Source organism: Microtus oregoni, unplaced genomic scaffold (assembly GCF_018167655.1).
Source record: "Microtus oregoni isolate MIOR12 unplaced genomic scaffold, Mior012 000032F_ref0000030, whole genome shotgun sequence".
NCBI classification, from domain to species: Eukaryota; Metazoa; Chordata; class Mammalia; order Rodentia; family Cricetidae; genus Microtus; species Microtus oregoni.
This window is the reverse complement of record NW_024543091.1, coordinates 21,111,478-21,134,626: the sequence shown is the minus strand read 5'-3', so window position 1 is coordinate 21,134,626 and position 23,149 is coordinate 21,111,478. Positions and strand designations below refer to the sequence as shown.

Below are 23,149 nucleotides of genomic sequence, written 5' to 3'. Positions count from 1 at the left end.
CATTTTTAGATTTATTTATTTTTATTGTATGCATATGAGTGTTTGACTATATATATATATGTCTGTGCATCATATGCGCCTGTTGCCCTCAGAGGCCAGAAAAAGGTCTTAGATCTGCCCAAACTGGAGTCACAAATAGTTGTGAGTCTCCATGTGGGCCCTGGGAATTAAGCCCAAGTCCTTTGGAAGAGCAACAAATACTCTTAACTGCTCAGCCATCTCTCCACCCCTTCTTTTGAATTTTCTTAATAAATAATTGTGCATCTGCTTGACTTCAATCTAGCCATACCATTTACCATTCCTTGAAGTGTAAAAGTCAATGTTGGAAACTAAAAGATATTTAGAATTACCTATCTTGTTTCAAAAATCTGCCTTTTTATAATTTTCATAGTGCACACTTGGTTTTCATCTCAGCTGCTTTGTGCTATTGTTTACCGTACACCTCTGAGTCTACTTTCAAGCCAAACCTCCTCTTTGTTAAGTCTTTCTGTGTAATATGGTTTTTTTTGTTTTTTTGTTTTTTTTATTATGTGTACAGCATTCCTTCCATGTATGCCCACAAGCCAGAAGGGGGCACTAGGTCTCATTATAGATGGCTGTGAGCCACCATGTGGTTGCTAGGAATTGAACTCAGGACCTCTGGAAGAGCAGTCAGTGCTCTTAACCACTGAGCCATCTCTCCAGCCCCTATAATATGGTTTATAGATAACTTAATTATTGATAGTACACTAGCAAGCATGGGCACATATATAGAGAATATTCACACACATACTATGTAGATGTAGACACAAATATTGTAGTGTTTTGATGATGATCCATGGGTTTGTTTGGTTGGTTTATTTCAGGGAGGAAGGAGCTAAGGATCGAACCCCAGTCTTTATAGATGCAAAACAAGTTGAATTATAATAGCTATCACTTTTCAGATCTTGAGACATAAGTAGCTTATAAATAGCCAAAGAATTTTTTTGGACTCTTATAAAGGAAAGCACTTAATTGGGTCTGGTTTATAGTTTCAGAGGTTTAGTCCCTTGTCATCAAGGTGGGAAATAGCAATGTGCAGGCTGAGAGTTCTACATCTGGCAGCAGGAAGAGACTGAGACACACTGGCCTAGCTTGAGTATCCGATACCTCAGAGCACCCCCCCCCCCAGTGACACACTTTCTCCAACAATGTCACACCTACTCCGGCAAGGCCACACTTTCTAAAAGTATCTTTCCCTTGGGTCTGTGGGGACCACTTCTATTCAAACCACCACACTCCCCAAGTCGCTTTTGGTCATGGTGTTTCATCATAGCAATAGTAACCCTATGACAAAGATGTCAGTAGAATGAATGTTGTCATTTAAAACTCAGTACACAGGGCTGGGTGGTGGTGGCATACGCTGCCTTTAATCCAACATTCAGGAGGCAGAGACAGGCAGATCTCTGTGAGTTTGAGGCCAACCTGGTCTACAGAGCAAGTTCCAGGACAGACTCCAAAGCTACAGAGAAACCCTGTCTCAAAAAACCAACAAATAAATAAATAAAATAAAACTCAGTATACACTAAGGGCTTAGGAGGAAGGAGCATTCTCCTACCTTCCCCAACCCTTACAGTGTCAACTCTACTGAATATTCTGAATGTGATTCATTAGAACCAGTAGCTCAATTGGCAGTGACAACTCCCACCCACCTCAGTCATGTCAACAACAGCGAGTTTCCCTTGCATCCTCTCTGGAAGGTCCTCCCACCTAGTCCTTCTCCACCTCCTGATTCCCAGAGCTTCATACTGTACTTCAGACCTGTTCCAAGGAGCCCTTCTCTGCCCTCATCCTTTTATTCCCATTTCCCACTATAGGCTGGGTCCAGCCACAAGTTGCCTCTGTCTGCAGATCTAACTCTAGGGCAGATGGCAGTATGACCATTTTTTCCTGAATGACCTTCCAAAAACTTTCCCAGGAACAGACAGCCATAGGGCAAAGCAGGTGTCCAAGCTATATGACTGAGGAGAGGGAGATGGTGTGACACCAACCTCTCCTCACCCCCACAACAGGTACCATAAGAGCCCACTTAGAACTAACTGTGCCCCCTTCTTCCCCATACAACCTAGAGATTTCACGTATCCTTCCCCTTCCCTCCCTTCTACCCAGACCCACCCCATACATGCATACGGACAAACACAAACATACACAAGGAAGAATTGGGGGGGGGGGGACACTGATTTGTTTGGATCACTAAGACGTAACTAAGGAACTATAGTCACCAGAAATTCCCTTGCCAGCCAACAACAAGCTGCTCTAAGAGAACTGAGAAACGAGAAAAACAAACAAACAAATATGGGCTAAGCAGGGACAGAAGAATATAAAGGAGAAAGTCAAGCTAACCCTACTCCCAGCATCCTCCCAACATGACTTCTGGCTGGAAGAATAAAGGAAGGTAATCCACAAAGACATAGCCCTTAATTAAAATACTGAAAAACTGAAAGCAAGGATAATAATGCTGGACAGTAAGTTTCCCATCTGTGGGTTGCTTCATCAAGTTTCCTATACCAAGGGTCTTCCACTGTAGGGCTTTGGTAGCAAGCAGGCCTGGGATAGCACCCAGATAATATCTTCAGATAACTAAACCAGGCAATAGTTGTCATAAATCACATCAGTTTACAGGTATCTCTTTTAGAACATTAGGATTTCAAGGGTGACAGTTCTTTATAAAGAAACCTATTGAGAAACAGTAAGAGTCATGTGTGAGGTTAGGATCTAAATTAGCATAAAAGGTGAAAAGTACAGATAATCTTAAAATTAGTCTTGGAAATCTTAAATTTTTTTAAAGTATGTTCTAAGTGGGCTTGTATATGTGCTCTTGCTCAATGGATATGTTTAATATGTATATATAATACATCAATATGCAGCTATATTCGCTGTGTATTTTGTGCAGTAGTGCAAAGTTTATATAACAGCCACACTTGCAAAATAACTTGTAGTAGCGTTATTTTTGTAAACTTTGCCCAAGCATGCATAATTAAATTTGTTCTCGTCCCTTTCTACATCATGTGATCATGTGTGCCCTTTATTTTGCTAACTCCCCTTCCTTCCTTTCTTTCTTTCTTTCTTTCTTTCTTTCTTTCTAAGGTAGGATCTCATTGTATTATTCTTGTCAGAGAATTACATACTGGCAGACTCTGGTGTGTCTTTCCTTCATTTTTTTTCTTTCTCACTCTGTAGGAAAAAGATCTAGTATAGTGCCTGTCATTCAATGACCTCTTAAGAAACCTTGGGTAAAGAGGAGGCAGATGAGCAGTATATGTGTGGGGTCATCATCATTGTTCTGAGTGCAAGTAATTTAACTATTTAAGTTATGTTAGCCTTACTAGAGGACTGTAGGGACATGTCAGAAAACTAAGAAAGGAAAAATAGCCATATCATAAGGGATTGGAGCATAGAACTTGGAAACTTCTGGAGATAAAGAGAACTACTTTGTCTCTGGCTTTCTATCTAACTCTTCTTGTCACTCACTCTTTTGGGGGAGGGTATTTGAGACAAGGTTTCTCTGTAGCTTTGGAGCCTGTCCTGGAACTAGCTCTGTAGACCAGGCTGGCCTCAAACTCACTTCTGCTTCCTGAGTGCTGGGATTAAAGACGTGCACCACCACTGCCTGACTCATACTCTTTATATTTTTCCTCCATCTTTCTCCTTAGTTTCTGTTTACCTGCCTCATCTCCTCCTCTCTCCCCATTTCCATCCTTTTCAGCTTCTTCTAACATTTGGTAGAAGACACCGTCTTGGTAGACAGAATTACCTCTAAATTTAAACATCATCGGGTTGGCTAGAGTCTTTAAGTCCCAGCTTGAACTGATTTACCGATCCAATTTAGGTTGGTTTTCTAGTCTTTATCTGATAGCTTTTTCAGAGGTTATGGGATCCTATGGCCATCACCACACAGCAAAGAACAAGTTTTCCAGGACTATTACTTAAGAACTGGGAGAAGCTGGACGGGAGTGGCACACGCCTTTAATCCCAGTACTCAGGAGGCAGAAACAGGCAGATTCTGTGAGTTCAAGGCCAGCCTGGTCTACAAGAACTAATTCCAGGACAGGCTCTAAAGCTACAGAGAAACCCTGTCTCGAAAAACCAAAAAAATAAAAAAAGAAAAAGAATTGGGAGAAAATGGTTGCTAACATGACAAGAAAATAGTAGTGTCACAGAAAAATTATCATTTTATATGCATGATTGTTTTTCCTACATAGGTGTATTGCACTACATGCGTGCCTAATACCCTTGAGACCAGAAGCAAGAGTCAGATCCCCTTAAATTGGAGTTATAGACTGTTGTGAGCTGCCATGTGAGTGCTGGAAACCAAACCTAGGTCCTCTGTAAGAGCAACCAATATTCTTAAGTATTCAGCCGTCTCTCTTGTTCTTTATTTTTAATTATAGGTATATGTGTGTGAGTATGTGCACATGAATGTAGTACCTGTAGAGATCAGAGGAGGGCATCCAATTCTCTAGAGCTGTCTGACATGGGTGCTAGTTACCAAACTGAGGTCCATTACAAGATTGGTATATATTATTATGGCTGTGCCATCTGTCCTACTCCAACATTTAAAAATTTTAAAGTATGTTTGTTATGCAAATTATATATTATTATGTGTTATAAATATTATGTCTTATTTGGGTGTGTATGTGTGTGTGTTAGTTACTTTATGTTGCTACGATTAAACACTATGACTAAGACAACTTATAGAAGGAAGGAACATATAGAAGGAAGTTCCAGAAGAGTAAAAGCCCCATCACCAGTACAGTAGAGAAGCATGACCGTAGCGGACATGGTGGCTGAAGCAGCAGCTCAGAGGTCATATCTCAAATTGTAGGCAGGCAGCAGAGAATGAACTGGGACAGACACCAGTATTTTTAATTCTCAAAGCCTACTCCTAGTGACATACATCCTCCAATAAGACCACACCTCCCAATTCTATCCCCGAAGTGCGACTGCCTGGGAACCAAATATGGAAACTTGAGTCTGTGGGGACATCTCATTCAGACATCACTGTAGGGGGTGTAATGGGGGCATGTACAGGCATGCTACCATGTGCATGTGGAGTCAGAGGACAAGTTGCAGGAATAAGTTCTATCTTTTTGACTTGTGGATCCTGGTGATGTAACCCAGTTATCAGACTTAGCAGCCTGTTAAACCATTTTACCACCTGTCTTAAGACATTTTAAACAACTATGTGGGACTAGGATGTAGCTAAATGATAGGGTACTTGCTTCTCATGTGCAAAGCCCTCATTTAGAACCCTAGCTCGTGCACCACTGTATACTGTTGTGCCTTAGGATAGTGAGTACTCCCAGAAAGCTGACCTTTCACAAAATCTGTGTTCATCCTGCTGCTCTTGGTTAAGAATCAGCTGAGAAGAAGCAAATGTCTATCAAGAGAAGCAGTTTTCTCCTTCTCTGAATGATGAGTTGAGGTTAACACTTGACTTTGTCAAGCTTTCATCTTTTGTGACTTGTTCCTCTCTGTAGAAGTGGCCTGCTCTAAATATATAATCCTCACATAAAGACCAAAAAAAAAAAAGTACAGTCCTATCTTCTCGGTTAGATATCTGATATACTTTTGAATATCTTTTGCAGAACAGGCAACACCACCAATGCAACAGTTGCCCTGCTTGGGAGCAGAACCTAAATATACATGTGCATGAGTTGATGAGTCAGTAGCAAGAACCTGAGGTTGCTGCATGAAAAGCTTCTCTGAGCTATAATAGGACAAGGTTCAGATAAATCAATATGTGACTATCTTTTCCTGAGGGAGTGAGTGACAGGAATTGATGGGGAGGGAGCAGAGAGGAGATATTCCAAATTTACCTATGTTGTGTAGAAAGACAGACGTTCACTCTATCATTCTATTTCTACCCAACCTGAACTTACTATGTGGCCCATACTGGCCTCAGACTTCCTATTCCAGTCTCAAGAGTGCTAAGATTATATCGTATCAACCCAGGAAGAACTGTAAACCAATGTTTAAAGAACATTGATGTGTTTAAGTCCAATCAGTGACTCATGCCCAATGCTGGGTGAGAGTACAGGGAAGAGGGTTGTTTTATTTACTGAGCTTGAAAAGTTATAAATCACTTATTTGGTACTAATTATTTGTTTTTAATATAATTATTTTTCATGTGTATGCCTTTGAGTGTATGTATATGTAGCACGCACATGCAGGAACCTTTTGAGGTTAGGTGAGGTGTCAGATCCTTTAGAACTGAAGTTACAGAAACCTTAATTGAGGTTGTTTCTTTTTTTTAATATTTATTTATTTATTATGTATACAATATTCTGTCTGTGTATATGCCTGCAGGCCAGAAGAGGCCAGCAGACCCCATTACAGATGGTTGTGAGCCACCATGTGGTTGCTGGGAATTGAACTCAGGACCTTTGGAAGAGCAGGCAATGCTCTTAACCACTGAGCCATCTCTCCAGCCCTTGAGGTTGTTTCTAAATTAAATACCAGAAAACTTGCAAGTTGGTTTTGTTGAGTTAAAATAGCCTAAAATGGGGCTAGAGAGATGGTTCATTATAGTCTGTTCTCCCAGAGGATCTAAGTTCAGTTCCCAGCACCCGTGTCAGGTGGCTCCAAACCTTTAATTTCAATCCCAGGAGATCCAATGTCCTTTTCCTGCCTCTAAGGGTACTGCATTATATGATGCACAGGCATGCATGCCAGCAAAACAGCTATATATGGAAAATCAAATGAGAGAAATTAAAGATGAAAAATGAATTTGGCCAGGTATGGTGGGCACACATCTCGACTCCTAGCTCTGGGGAGTCAGAGACCAGCAGATTTGTATGAGTTCAAGGATAAAGTGGTATGTATACATTGTAAACTTCAGGCAAACTGAGGATATGTAGTTAAGGTCCTGTCTCATAACAAACAAAATTAATAAAATAAAAATTAATAAGATGGCTATTTCTTGTCTAAAGCAAAGACCTATAGATTTAAAAAAAAATGTGGTTCTATGAATTCCCACCTGTCATTCCAGGAATGAAACAACATGACATTACCCTTTATTAATTATGTTAGTTGGCCAAAGAAAAGAACTGATATCTGAGACCCAACCCTGTAGGATAAGAATGAATTCTTTGATTGTATATGCCATGCGAGTTGTCAGTCTGGATGCCCAGAATAGCTATAAATGTGGACTAGTTTAAAAATTATAAACTTATTTAAAATATTATGAGGCTGTGGGGAGGATGTAACTAGATTAAGCATCTGTCTGGTATGAGCTGTGTAGGTTACTGTAGGTAACTTTATTATGTCAAAACATTACAAATATTAGGCACACTGAGAAATTGCTTTTACACTGGGATCTTACTCATTAAGTCTACTATGTAGTCAGAGAAAAGCCAAAACAGTTACATATAATGCTGTAAGAGACTTGCTCCTCTTTTGGATCCAACCCCAGCTGACCCTTCTCTGCACTTTAGTACTCAGTTAGACCTGATGACACAGGTCTACGGTACCAGGACTCAGGAGGCTACATATTGAAATCCTGTCTCAAAGGAGATAAAATGGGCCAGGAGTGAGGAGCAGAGAGGTCTCAGCAGGTAAAAATTGCTTCCTGTGCAAACCTGACCCCTGAGTTCAGTCTCCATTCTCTAAAGCTGTCCTCTGTCCTTCGTACAAGCATCATTTCAGACACACACACACACACACACAGACAGACAGACAGAGACAGACAGACAGATAGACAGAAGATTAAATTTAAAAGGTTTTAAATTGTTTATAAAAAAGGAAGTCATAAAAAGCCACTCATAGTTTTGTAATTTCCAATACTTGTAAAAGTTGGGGAAAGCTCTCTTGCAAGAGAAAAAAACACTTATATTTTACACATTTTAGATTGTTAGTTTTTTCAGTTATAGTACAATGTTGTGAAATTGTTGACCTGTACATACCTCACAGTGACACAGAATATTGACACCCCTGTAGTGTGTTGTTTTTGCAAAGTTCAGATCAGCTGGAGGCATTTGCTCAGTGTGAAGGCAACATTTATTACTTGGAATTTGTGTTTTGCATTAAAAACAAGGTAAAATTCTGGAAATAAACCCAATTAGCAAGCCAGTGGTGGTGCACGCTTTAATCCTAGCACTCGGGGAGGGAGGCAGAGGTTAGAGGATCTCTGTGAGTTCAAGGCTAGCCTGGTCTACCAGAGCTAGTTCCAGGACAGGCTCCAAAGCTACAGAGAAACCCTGTCTCAATGAACAAACAAACAAAAGCCCAATTAGCTTATGCATAGGTGACTGTATGGAGAATTATGGTCCTAGGCAAAGATTTAGAAGAGTGAGTGGATCACCAGAGCCTGTCAGTGAGGCTCATTTTTTAGATAAGCAAAATGGTTAATGTTACAGTGCCTATTTTTTTCCCTGTAACACTAAGGTGTACGCTTTGTGTTGTTTTGTCTTAATATTTATCTTTCTTACTGCTGGCCTGTTTTCCTTATTATCAAAGCCAATTTTTGGACATTGAATAGGACATAGTAATTACTTTTAGAGCAGTGTTCTCTACATTCCTAATGCTATGACACTTTGTACAGTTCCTCCTTGCTGTGGTGACCCCAGCCATAAAAGTATTTTTCTTGCTACTTCATAATTGTAATTTTGCTACTTTTGTTAATTGTAATGTAAGTATCTGTGTTTTCCAATGGTATTAGGTGAGTCCTGTGAAAGGGCCATTCAACCCACAAAGCAGTCATCTCCCACAGGTTGAGAACCACTGCTTTAGAGGATGCTTGTTTGAAATTGAGACTAGGGAAAGGTTTACTCCAATCTAAAGACTAGAGTAAACTCAGTGATTGTCATAGGTTTCACACAGCCTTCAGACACTCCCAATCCTTATCTTAGTACATCAAGGTTAATCCTTTAGAGGTGGTCAAATATTTAATATCTTAAAAACTATCAAATACTATAGAACAAAAGTCTGTATAATTGGTGAAACAAAATTTTCTTTCCATTCTAGTTAAAGATTATATAAAGCAGACATGGTTGTGCACACCTTTAATCCCAACACTCAGGAGGCAACGGCAGGCAGATCTCTCTGTGTGTTTGAGACCAGCTTGGTCTTCATAGAGTTCCAAGCCCACCAAAGGAATAGTATGAATCTGTTTGCTTGTTTGGTTTAAAAGATTGAGAAAGATATATATTCCTTGTAACCACTACTCAAATAGCAATTTACTTGCTTCCTAAAACCCTCTTATATATTTTTTAATTTTTTATGATTTATTTAACTTTATTTTCTGTGTATTGGTGTGAAGGTGTCAGATCCCCTGCAACTGGATCTTCAGACAGTTGTGAGCTGCCATGTGGGTGCTGGGAATTGAACCTGGCAGTCAGTGCTCTCAACCACTGAGCCATCTCTCCAGCCTCCCCCCCCCTTATATTTTTAGAATGAAAATTGATAAGCATGCTTTAGAGAAAACAATAGCAGATATATTTTGTTTTTGTTTTTCAAGACAGGGTTTCTTTGTATAACAGCACTGACTGCCCCAGAACTCACTCTGTTGACCAGACTGGTCTTGAACTCACAGAGATCCACCTACCTTAGCCTCTGAGGTGCTAGACTTAAAGGTGTGGGCCACCACTACCCAGCTAAAAGATTTTTTTTTAACGTTGGCAATCAGTTATAGTGTCATTTTCCTTCTGTAATTCTTAAGTAATTTATAGTCCATCCACTAAAATTGTCAACTTACACCTCTGCATTCTTGAACTTTGAACAGCCTAACGTGTTTAACTTTTCATTGCATTTTCCTCTTTTTAGTTCATAATGCTTTAATTCATCATCCCTGACTGAACTATAAAATATGTTTTACCAGTTTAGTGATAAGCCAAGGAAAGTTGGGTTTGCGGGGGCTTGCTTGTTTTTTTTGTTTGTTTGTTTGTTTGTTTGTTTGTTTTTTGAGACAGGGACTCTCTATGTAGCTCTGGCTGTTCTGGAACTCACTTTGTTGACCAGGCTGGCCTCGAACTCACAGAGATTTGCCTGCCTCTGGCTTCTGAGTGCTGGAATTAAAGGCGTGTATCACCACCACCCAGCTCAAAAGTAATGTTTTCACTAACAAAAATGTACTACTATTTTAACAAATATGTTAAAATAAAAGTATAAGAAAAGGGTTCCAGATACAAAATAAATCAAGGTCCAGAGTCAGATATGGGTCTGTACATTTATTATTTGGTTTTGGTACTTGAGACTCGATCTCAAAACCCAGGCTGGTCTTAAACCATGGATCCTTAAACCATGGATCTCCCACATACTGGGCGCTAAGATTACACACCTCTACTACCACACCCAGAATGTGTCTACATTTACCAAAGTGGTTTTCACTTAGTATCCTTAAGTGTTGCTCTAGGCTAAATCCTGGGCATGCCATGATTGAAAGATGGGCACTGCACCAAGTTCTTGTGAAGGAGAAACATCCTGTGACTAGCTCCACAGAAGCAGACTTAGGTTTTGAGAGTTGAGAGGAAGGAGAGAGTTATGGGTGCTTGGGCCAAGCTAAATGCTAAGAATAGAACTTCCTTCCTACTCCTTCTCCAGCCTCACTTCTGTCTGTCAGAGCTGAAGTCCTTTAATCTAAATGTTAAGTGTAAACTACACAATCAATTTCAAAGATTTTGCCCCCTCCAAGTTTAAAATATAATTTAAAAATTGGTTCCATCTTTTGGATTGGATAGCTAGTTCAGAGGTTCAGAGCCCTGGTTGCTCTTTCAAAGGACCCAGGTTCAATCCCCAACTTCCACATGGCAGCTCCCAACTATATCTAGCTCTAGTCCCAGCAGGTCTGACTTGCTCTTCTGGCCTGCCCTGGCACTCCATGTATGTAATATACAGATATACATGTAGGCAGAATACCATACATAGAGACTAAAAAATAAAGGTTATAAAATATTAAAAATAAATGGCATGGTAAAACTTTATTTTGGATATTAGATAAGCATAATATATTAATACATTTAATTTCACATATTTTTACTTTTAAAATGTGGCTCCTAGAGAAATCTAAAAGAAAATTCATGGCTCTCATCTGGGTGTGGTGGTTCACATCTGTTATCACAGCTCTTGAGAGGAAGAGGCAGGAGGATCAGAAGTCATGGTTATCCTCAGCTACATGGTGAGTTCAAGACCAGTCTGGGCTACATGAAACCCTTGTCTCAAAAAATATTTTTAAAAAATCATGACTGAACAGTTAAGCACTTTATCACAGAGGTGCAGTCCTAACCCTTGAGAATATTCTTTTTTATTAAATTTTTCTTTTTTTTTCTTTTAAGACTAGTCAAGTGCAATAGTGAGAGTGGGGGAAAGTGTAGAACAGTCTGTAACCGACTGAACAGTCAGTTGAGGTAACTCACTACCTTCAGACCAGCCGAGAATATTCTTGATGTGGAAAAGACTGTTTCCTGTGAAAATAGTCTAATGATGTGCTGAGGCAACGTGGGTATGGGGCATTCAGATAAAATCCTGAATCTTCTTCTTATCTTTCTATTTGCTTAGATAGTGCTTACCATTTATCAGTTACTACAACCATAACTTTTTTCTTTTTTTTCTTTTGATTTTTGTTTCTTTGTGCGTTTTTTATTTTGTTTTTGTTTTGTTTGAGATATAATCTCACTATATAGCCTTGACTGGCCCAGAAATCTCTTTGTAGGCCAAACTGTCCTTTAACTCACTGATACCAACCTGCTTCTGCCTCCTCACTGCTGAGGAGTGTCCACTAAAGTCGTGGTCCACTACGCCCAGCTTAAATTATTCTTGTTTCATTTTATGTGTCTGGGTACTTCATATGTAAGTCTTTGTACCACATGCGTGCCTAGTGCCCATGGAGACCAGAAGAGGGCATTAGATCCATTGAAACTATTACAGACAGTTGTGAGCCACTGTGTGGGGTGCTGGGAATAGATCCTGGATCCTTTAGAAGAACAACAAGTAGTCTTAACTATTAAGCAATCTCTCCATCCCCAATCCACCATTGTCTGTAAAGAAATTGTTTAATAGGTACTTCAAGGTTAATGAAAACTCTGAGAGGGCCTGGAGAAGTGCTCGTTGATTAAGAGTACTTGTTGCTTTTTTAGAGGATCTGAGTTCAGTTTCCAAAACCACCAGTTTCTGTGAATCCAACACTGTCTTCTGACCTTTAAAGGCACCAGGCACACATGATACACATACATACGTGCAGGTGAAACACTCATACATATAATGTTAAAGAAAGAAAAGAAAACTCTAAAAGCAAAACGCTGTGATATTTTCTAGTTTCACTCTGCTTTCAAAGTGAAAACTACCTCAAAAAGGACGGTAGGGGAAAAGGAGGGTTGTAAGGAACTAAGAAAGCAGGAAAAGTAAATGTATAACCTTTAAAGTGCATACTAACTTTACAAAAACAGTGTACTGGCACAAAGATAAAGGCATAGTGTGTGTGTGTGTGTTTAAAAGGGACAGGATTCCTTTGGCTGTGAAAACCTGAAGTCTTTGTTATGAATCTGTTTCACATATAAATTGACTAGAAATGCTGGCTTAATAAGGAAAACAGTTGACGGAGAACCAAGGAATTAGGACTGTTCTGTTCTTACTATAATAAAGTGTTTTATAATCACCTTGTTCACGGGTCTCTTGAGAGCTAGAGTACTCAACACCAGCTCAAACTTGTTTGGTGGAGGAAGAAGTAAGGAAAGGCATGAGATGAGTAATAATCCTTAATTTCTAAATCTTAAAAATGGAACTTTTATAGCTTTTCTTTTACATAAACATGCTCACCAAGCCCATGAACCTTTGAGCAAGTTTAAATTTTTATTTAAATAAAGGAATCAAAAAAGAAGGCCTGTGATAATAAAACTTTTTTTTTTCAGTAGTAGCTAACACCAAAAGCAAACAAACAGATAAAACCTTTTTTGGGGGTGAATGGGAAGTTTGAGACAGGATCTCTCTATGTAGCCCTGGCTTTCCTGGGAACTTGCTGTGTAGATTAGGCTAGCCTTGAACTCGCAGAGATCCACCAGCCTTCATCTCCTTAGCACTGGGATTAAAGGTTTGTACCTCCATGCCCAGACTAAGGATATTTTTTAAAAAAAACAAAAATTTACTTTCTTTTCTTTATTTTTAAAGATTTATTTATTGTATATACAGTATTCTCCTGCAAGCATGCCTTCAGGCCAAAAGGGAGCACCACATCTCATTACAGATGGTTGTGAGCCACCATGTGGTTGCTGGGAATTGAACTCAGGACCTTTAGAAGAGCAGTCAGTGCTCTTAACCATTGTGCCATCTCTCTAGCACAAAAAAATTACTTTCTCTTAAGTGTGTCTGTCTGTCTATCTGTCTGCCTGTCTATGAGGGTGTTATCCTTTGGAGCTGGAGTTATAAGTGGTTATAAGCTACTTGATGAAAATTTAACTCAAACCATGGAAGAGCTACACATGATATGCATGTACTCCAGCCCTGTAATTGATTTATAATGACAGACTAGCTATTGTATAGTGATATTTTATTTATTTGTTTGTTTGGTTGGTTGGTTGGTTTTTCGAGACAGGGTTTCTCTGTAGCTTTAGAGCCTGTTCTGGAACTAGCTCTTGTAGACCAGGCTGGCCTCGAACTCACAGAGATCAGCCTGCCTCTGCCTCCCAAGTGCTGGGATTAAAGGTGTGCACCACTACTGCCCGGCATTATTTATGTTTTAATAAATAAAACTTGCTTAAAGATTATAGTGCAGAGGCAGTTGGATCTCTGTGAGTCTGAGGTACGCCTGGTCTACAAAGCGAGTTCCAGGACAACCAAAGCTGTTAGACAGAGAAACCCTGTTTTTTTGGAGGGGGAGGGAATTGGAGTCTAATTATTAGGTAATAATATAAGCAAATTACCAAAAGTTTCAGGTGCTTCTATTTTAGTTTTCATCCTTATATACATTTAAAATATCTCTGCTTAGAATAGTTACTCTTCATAATGCATTATGGGATACTTTTAGGTAGCAGCAACTTGAATAGCTTGGATAATAACTAAGCAATTAATGTTGGTATGGTAGGTTTAACCCAAATTAAATTTGTGATACACTGATAATTAATTGTGGTGTTGTAACCTTACTTCCTGTGCTATACAATTTGATATATTCTTAAGACATATGGCTTGCAGGCTTTATAAGAAAATGTTTGCTCAATGTATAGGCTATTTCTGGAAAAATACTCAGTATGATGTGATATATAATCTTGCACTTTGGGTTTGTTGAGGATTTAACCTATAATTAAACTGTTCTTAAACTTTTGACTGGTTTAATGAGAGACCTCACTTAAGAATGCACTGTTTCCAGAGAAGATAAAAGATTATAAAGTTAGCCTGATGTGATAGTTTTAAGCCTGACATCCCACTTCTCAAGAGACAGGAGGATTATTTCAAGTTCAAGGCCAACCTCAACCAGTTTTTTAGCCTAGATGACAATGAAACCCTGCACCCCTCCAAGAGAAAGACAGTGGCAGAGAGATTTTAAAACTACCTTAGTTTCTGATATGTTGTGATCAAAGAATCCAATGCATATTTGCTTTGCTCAGCTTTCCTATCCCATTTCTCTTATAATTTTTCACAGGAATTGCCTTAATTACAATGTATATAGCTTGTATTGCATTGATACTGTCCTTATTCCAGGTCTTATTAAAGAATTTCACAACATAATGTTCTTTTGTTTGTTTGTTTTTTGTTTTTTCGAGACAAGGTTTCTCTGTGTAGCCCTGGCTGCTCTGGAACTCACTCTGTAGACCAGGCTGACCTTGAAGTCTTGAATGCTGGGCTTCATAATGTTAATTTGAATTTAATTAAGCAGTGAATTGTAGATGAGTATACAAAAGAGTGAAAGATTCAGGATTTTCACTTGTTTGCAACCCAGGGGTGGGTAAGACATTATTGTATGGTAATCTTTAACCAAGAGTAGTGGAGGTCCGTTACTACTCTATGGGTAGCCATGCAAAATACATAGGCACAGAATAGCACTTACACAGGCAACTCTTTGTACAGACAGTTCTTTAAATTATGACTGCGTCTCCTGAAGAGAATTTCCTGCTTGGTAGTTCATTTTTTCTAATAACCTGAGAAACTTGGCATAGAAAGCTGTCCTCACCTCCAGGAAGTCTTTTAAATAAATAATCTGAAGATTATTTCCTTTGGGAGGTATTGTGTCCACGCTGGATATGGTGACTCACACCTGCAGCACCAACAGTCAGGAGGTTAAGCCGGGAAGATAGTAAGTTTGAGGCCAATCTGGACTGTATATAGTAAAACACAGTCTCAAATGAATAGACAAGTAAATAAGTTCAGTTGTTCCAGTCTGAAAGAACTGTGTAGAAACTGGTTTGGCTGGTTACTACGTTGAGTGCTAGTAACGTATAAGTCATAAAACAATGCCCTTTGTTTCTCCGCTTCAGGTGCAGCTTCTAGTTGGGGCTGCCCACCACTTACAGAGTGTTGCTTCATCTCCACTCCTAGAAATGCTAGTTCAGAATGTGTGAAATCACTTCATCTTTTTTTTGTTGTTGTTGTTTTAAGTATTAGTGATGTTTCAGGCAAATCTTTTCTAGTTATAGCTGATAGCTATACATTTTAGTTGCTACTCCACATGGAATCTAAGTTTAATTCATACTGATTTTGTGACCTTACAAAGATGAACCTAGGAGGTAGCTAGAAGAAAATTATAGTCATAATTTGGATTTAAAAAGGAACTAATTTAAATTCTTCTGTATTGCAAAGATGAAAAAGCCAATCTGCAGAAGGAAGCAAAGGAATTTGCTAGAAGTAGTAGCAGAAGCAAATGTTAGATACAAAACTCTTTTTTAATTTATTTATTTTATGTGCATTTGTGTTTTGTTTGCATATATGTCTGTGTGAGGGTGTTGGGTCCCCTGGATCTAGAGTTACAGGCAGTTGTGAGCTGCCATGTCATTGCTGGGAATTGAACTTAGGACCTGTGGAAGAACAACCAGTGCTCTTAACCGCTGAGCCATCTCTCCAGCCTCAAGATAGACACAAAACTATTAACTTGAACTCTTTGTGTTCTAGTGTTTTAGAGCTAGTACCTCCCTAGCAATGCTGTGAAGCCACGCAATGGTCTGGATATGGTCTCAGACATCCCAGAGTTCACTAAGGCCTTCTGAAGTTTTAAATGCAACAAACAGGAAGTGCTCATTCTTTTAAGTTTCTTGGCAGATTTTATTATTGGCATTATTGTTAGAAATTATAGACATTACCCAAAAATGCTTTTGTTGAGGTTTTAGTAAATATGGACAAAGGGCTATCTAGGTTGATCCTGAAGGTTGTTGAAAGCAAGCAACTTATTCGTCCCATTTTTAAAACCTGACTTGGAACTTTGTTTAAAAAGAGGATAGTGTACCTAGACTTGGAATTCAATAAAGGAACAATGTATTTAAGAAGGATGATCTTTGATTTTTCTTTTTAAATAAAGCATGTAACTGTTGCTCAGTTAGATTAAGAAAAATCTAGAAACAACTCTAGAGATGTACTTTAGTGATACAATCCCCAGCATCTGAAAACAAAACAGAAAGGATGTAGATGGATGTAAAGTTCAACTTGGGTGTGACTATTGAACAGACATCAGATCATCGGCTCTCAAGCTCTTTTGGTTGCTACAGCTACTCCTGTTACTCTATTATATCTTTAAGATACTTTGTGATTCTCCTTGGCTTCTGGAGTTCCATAAAGTGACCTGTCCTCTTTAATCAGCTCTCTTGAAAGGGCTTTTCTAGATAGAACCACCCTGTTCAGAAATTTCTGCTTCCATCTCATTGACCATTCCTATAATAAGTTGCAACTGTGCAGGTTGCTTTTTGCAATGGACGGAAGTTCTGGAGACTGGAGAGATTGCTCAGTCAGTAAATTTAAAACCAAAAGTTGAACACCCCACCCAGGTAAAAAGCCAGGCCCAGTGGTGCACACTTGTATTCTCAGTGCTGGGGAGGCAAAGACAGGAACACCACCTGAGGTTGACTTTAGCATACACACAAATGTATACACACATACAAACACCTCTGCATCGTACACATAAATACACACACACACACACACACACACACACACACACACACACAAAGTTCTTTTAGTAAGTAGGAAAAAAGAAACAATGAATGATGGCCAGATAACTAACAGACCCTGCTGCAACTATCTCTGAGGAATATAATACTAATGTTAGGGAAATAAGTTTTTAGAGATATTTTTAAAAAATCTATTAAATTGAGCATAAATTTAAAATATCCCCAAACTATCTATCATGTGTTTGATAGATAAAAGCAACTAACCTCTTTGGTAGAATGTTCTACATTGAATTTCTCAGCAAGACTCCTTGAAAACAACTGTTATATTTTGTGTGTTTAAAATCTTGAAAAATGACTTTGGAACAACAGGGGGAGAGGGAAAAAGACAATTCAGTTCAAATCCTGTTTCTGTTTGGAGACAGAATAAAAATAACTCGAGAATTGGTAGGAGCAAGAGTACCTTAGTAGACGATATAGACTAGGCATGAACATATTAAAATACTCAAGTTGTTTAGTGTCTAGGAGGAACAAGATATATTAATGCAGTTTATGAAATGCATTGTAGCAGTGAATCACAGTAGCTCCAGATATATAAGGACTTCCCTGGGGAAAAGGATGGTTAGATGTGCATTGCTTCTGCCTATATTTCATTCATATAAATTAAAAAGAATGACGGCTGGAGAGAGAGCCATGAAGAGCTCTTCCTGCATTTTCAGAGGGCTGAAGTTCATTTCCCAACACCCACATCTTAGAACCACCTGCTACTCCAGCTCCATTGGATCAGATGCCCTCTTCTAGCCTCCATGGGCACCTATGCATAAATAAAAACCTTTAATTTTTGGTTTTGAGCCTAGCCTTTAACATTGAGCCATCTCTCAGCCCCCAAAATAATTCTTTTAAAAATAAAAATATGGAACTAAGCAGCTCACATCTTTAGTCCCTGGCTTGGGAGGCAGAGGCAAGCGTTTCTCTGTGAGTTTGAATAGATTAATATGTACATGTGTAGGGTGGAAATGTTGTTGCTAGGTGAGATAATTTTTGAAATGTTTTCAGCTTTCTAAGTATTTACTGTTCTCATGTGGTGTCATTTACTGTAAAGAGGAATTCATTCACAAGTTGCTATTTAGGTGAGAAAATCCAAATTTTTTTAGCTTCACATATCTCTAAATTTCAAATTTAGAGAAATTGGAGGTTTTGAGATTTTTCCCTTTTCCTTTCATAATACTTAACAGCAACCAAATGTTAAGTGTCTGCTGGCTTCAAGCTGAGAGAAAACAAAGCCCTACTGAGATTCTATGTGAAAAGAAAGCCAGTTGTGCTGGCCTAGGGCCAGATGGCACCTCTCTGACCTAGCCTCTTCAATCTGAATTCTCCAGGGGGCAGCAGTTGCAAACAACTCCCTTTGGCTTTAGCTGTAAGCACTGGGCGTGCTAATGAAACCAGCTAATGTAACAAAGTCTGTTAGCCTGGCTTTGAGCTCAGTGAGGCTTCCTTTGAACCTTTTATGATACTGCACTTTCAGTCATCCTTTGGGAAGAATAGTTTACACTCTGAACCAATAATGGAAAGGAACCATTTTCTTTTATAATAGTGGAAATGCCTTTGACACTCTGGTATTAAATAACTGCTTATTTGAACATACAATGCAATGACTTAGCCTTTTCCACCAGTAATGGGTCCCATTGAAGCTATTATACTCAGTTTAACTTTTCCAAGAGGGACTGTGAAAGGAAATTGAAATCTCACAGATTACACTTCATATTATAGTCATTGCTAATGCAGTTGTCTTACATTTTGGTTTTTGTGTCTCCCACTCTGCTTTCAGGTGAAGGCCTCCCACAGGTATATTACTTTGGACCATGTGGGAAGTACAATGCCATGGTGCTGGAGCTCCTTGGCCCTAGCTTGGAGGACTTATTTGACCTCTGTGACCGAACGTTTACTTTGAAGACGGTGTTAATGATAGCCATCCAGTTGGTGAGTTTTGATGTGCTATTCCAGAAGATAAATAGATTCCTTGTCCACATCCTTATGGGCCTTTTGCTGATGCATTAGCTATAGTGACATCTTAATTAGTTTTTACAGGCTTGATAACATTCTAGGAGAATCTGGCAGACTTCTGAAAGGAACTATTAAAACCGCTGCTTTAGCTGGTTCCCTTGTATAATTTGGTCACAAAGACTCTTGACCAGTATGTAACATGCAAAACAACTAAGGTAAGTTCTTGATCACATGACTTAGAGGGTTACAAAAGGGCTGAGCAGAGTCACAATTCATCTGCAGTTTGATCTATTTTAAGAATTTACACCTTGAAGCAGAACCTTTTCTGTAACTGAAGTGGAGGAATATAATTTACATTAGGGAGAAAGGGAGTGAATAGGTGGAGTTGTACACATTCAAGTAATTACTTCAGAATTTTTTTTTTTTTTTTTTTTGGTTTTTCGAGACAGGGTTTCTCTGTGGTTTTTGGAGCCTGTCCTGGAACTAGCTCTGTAGACCAGGCTGGTCTCGAACTCACAGAGATACGCCTGCCTCTGCCTCCCGAGTGCTGGGATTAAAGGCGTGCGCCACCACCGCCCGGCATTACTTCAGAATTTTATTTATAGGTCTTAGGCACATAACTGTAAGGTTTTTATCATGCCCTCCTTCTCTCACTGTTGAAATCTAGAAAAGATTAAAGGTACTACCCCCTGCACTAATCTTTATTCAAGATCACGTGACTGAGATGTTTAATTCTTTGATGTATTATATAGTTTAGGGCTGGCCAAGAAGCTTTGCAGCCAAATTACATCTAATTCCAGCTTAAGCACTTAGAATAGTCTCTTTGAGAAGTTCTTTAGACCCTCAAGAGAGGAATTCAAATGTTGGGTTTTGTTTTGTTGAGATGTTCTCACCAGCTTAGACTGACTTTGCACTTTAGATTCTCTTGCTCTAGCCTCCTGAGTGCTAAAATGGATGTGTACCACTGTCAGGCACATGGTCATTCATTTGAGGTAGTGGTAGTCTCACTACATCATCATCTAATAGCAATTTGGAAACACTTGAAAATTGACCAAATTCTAAATATTTAAGCCTCCCTTTCTACACTAAGTAGAAATGCTTGATAGATAGAATTATTTAATGAAATTTGAGACAATGTTACAGTTGCTTATTTCAAGCTGTGGTCACTATAGCTTAAACGCTGCGTGTCCTCCTTCAGCTGCCAGCCAGCTATCTGATGTTAGGTTAGCATTAATTTCACTCAGCCTCTGTTTTCTTACTTCTGCAATACCAAAATTGGGGTTAGAGAGTCCTGAGCAACTGAAGACAGAAAGTGTAGACAAGTGAAGTGGCAGCTGCACCTGTCTCAGCACCTTTGCAAGTTACAATATATAAAGTAGTATCATTTTAGCCAAATTTACTGTCTCATTTTTTTTCTCCTAATCTTAATAGTTATGATATATTTGTAACTAAAAGTACTAGGAGTGGGGTGTTCTGGAGAAAGCAGTTAAGAGCAGTTACTACTCTTGCAGAAAACCCGAATTTGGTTCCTAGCACCCACATCAGACAACTAACACTGGTTCTAACTCCAGTTCTAAGCCTCTGGCCTTGTGGGCACACGTAAACAACTGGTACACGTAAACTCATGCATACAAATAAATAAAATGACAAAACAAACCTTAAAATGTAGTTTTGGTTTATAAATCAGTAAAGTGGGAGATAAATAAGAGGCAAATGGATTTTGTTGTTGTTCTTTTATTTTTTGGAGACAGGGTCTTACTATATACCCCTGGCTGACCTGGAACTCTCTTATGTAGACCAAGCTGGCCTTGAACTAATGGAGATCCATGGGATTAAAAGCATGCACTACTACACCCAGCCAAGAGATGAGTTTTATTTTAATTTTAGTTTCTGAAACCTTATGCTGAGTCAGGGACAGTGGCATATCTACAATGCCAGCTACTTAAGAAATGCAGATAGGAAGGTTGCTTAAGTTCAAAACTCAAGGGCTAGCTAGACAGCAAGTAATACAGAAATCAATGAGAAGGAAAAAGTAAAACTGAAAAATAATTGGGGGGCCAGTGAAATGGCTCAGCAGGTAAAGGTGCGCGGCACCAAGCCTGACAACCTAAATTCTGTCCCCAGACCCACGTGGTAGAAAGAACTGACTTCTTTCTACAAGTTATCCTCTAACTGCCATAGCATGCCCATGAATGAATGAATGAATGAATGAATAGATAAATCATCATAACTTTAAAAAGGAATATTTTGGGTCAGGCATAGTAGCACATGCCTTTGATCCCAGCCTTGGGAGGCAGAGACAGGCAGAGTTCTGTGGTTCCAGGACAGCCAGAGCTACATAGTGAGAACCTGTCTCAAAAACTAAAAATATAAAAATAAAAAAGGAGGGTCCAACACCCCCCCACCCCCGCGTGCTTATTTCAAGGTATTTCCATTATTTTCTTTCTTTCTTTTAGCTTTCTCGAATGGAGTATGTACACTCAAAGAATCTCATTTACCGAGATGTGAAACCAGAGAACTTCTTGATTGGCCGACAAGGCAATAAGAAAGAACATGTAATACACATAATAGATTTTGGACTGGCCAAGGAATACATTGATCCTGAAACCAAAAAACACATACCTTACAGAGAGCACAAAAGCTTAACTGGAACTGCACGATACATGTCTATCAACACGCATCTCGGCAAAGGTGTGTTTACAGGGGCAGGTCATGTGAACAACTTGGTTTTCCAATAACACTTCATTGTGCATTACGTTGTGCGTTACAACCTGTACTGTTTGTTGCATCATAAGGTAAGTGACTGTTTTGTACTTAGATTGAGATGGTAAGTTAGTAATGTTTCCAAATACCTTCATACTGATGGATTCTTAATTCTTTCAACTGTTTTCTGATGCTTTGTTCCTCAGCAGTTTAAAAACTTCAGTTATTGCATCAAGGTAGTAGTATTTGAGAGGGTTTGATAATGACACTTGTATTTACACGTTTGACTCTATATAGGAGCAGACAAAAGGAGAATATCCTGCTTGTGCCTGTGTTAGTGAAGAGGTTTCACTAAAGCATGGATTAGGGGACTGAAGAAATGGCTCACCAATTAAGAACACTGACTACTCTTATAGAAGACTAGGTTCAGTTCCCAGTACCCATATGGCAGTTCACAAATGTCTGTAACTCCTGTTTCAGGGGATCTGATACTCTGTTCTGACCTCTTTGGCACCAGGAACACACATGGTACACAGACATACATTCAGACAAAATGTGACTTGAATAGAATGTTTAACCCAGTGGGTCACTCCATGTGGTAGTTATCTTCATTATTCTACAAGGTATGTTTCGAACATCTACCCTTTTTAAAGTACTTCATCATCTTGATGTGCTGCCATTGCCACTAGAATTATCTCCAGAAGGGGGTTTCATGAGGTCCAACTGTTCTTCAGGTCAAATCTTAACATGTTGTAACATTTTGTTTATTCTCTCCATTTTGGAAAAGAAAAGAAAACTGTGTGTGTGTTTGTATGTCTCTGTGTGTGTTTTTTCTTTGGTTGTTTGTTTGTTTGTTTTTGAGACAGCATTTCTTTGTGTAGCCCTGGTTGTTCTGGAACTTGATTGTAGACCAGACAAACTTGCCTCAAACTCAGAGATCTGCCTGCCTCTGTCTTTAGGGCAGACTTTTCTTTCCTTCCCACCAGTTCCCAAATAACCAACACAGAGGCTCAATATTAATTATAAATGCTCAACCAATAGCTCAAGCTTGTTACTAGCTAACTCTTACATTTTAAATTAACCCATATTTCTTATCTACACTTTGCCATGTGTATTGTGCCTTTTCTCAGTTTGGCATGCCCATCTTGCTTCTCTCTGCATCTGCTCAAAACTCCAGACTCAGCCCTTCTTCCTTCCAGCATTCTCACTTTGGCTCTAACCTTATCCTGTCCAGGTTCTGGCCATTCAGCTTCTTCATTCAACCAATCTCAGCGACATACATTCACACAGTGTAAAGGAGCAGTCCACATCTGCCTCTCAAGTTTTTGGGATTAAAAGCATGTACCACCATGCCTGGCAGGCATGCTTGTAATTGGGTATGGTAGTGCACTTCTTTAATCTCAACACTC

General features: G+C 39.1%; 1 protein-coding gene across 3 annotated transcripts in view; it reads left to right on the top strand.

Annotated features, from left to right (window-relative positions):
• Positions 1-23,149, top strand: part of Csnk1g1 (casein kinase 1 gamma 1) — a 124,662-nt gene that overhangs the window by 60,568 nt on the left and 40,945 nt on the right. For all 3 annotated transcript variants that reach the window (XM_041679472.1, XM_041679471.1, XM_041679473.1), the window contains 2 exons: positions 18,862-19,013; positions 21,494-21,728. In XM_041679472.1, coding sequence (XP_041535406.1) covers positions 18,862-19,013; positions 21,494-21,728 — 387 coding nt within the window. The remainder of the gene's footprint in view (positions 1-18,861; positions 19,014-21,493; positions 21,729-23,149) is intronic.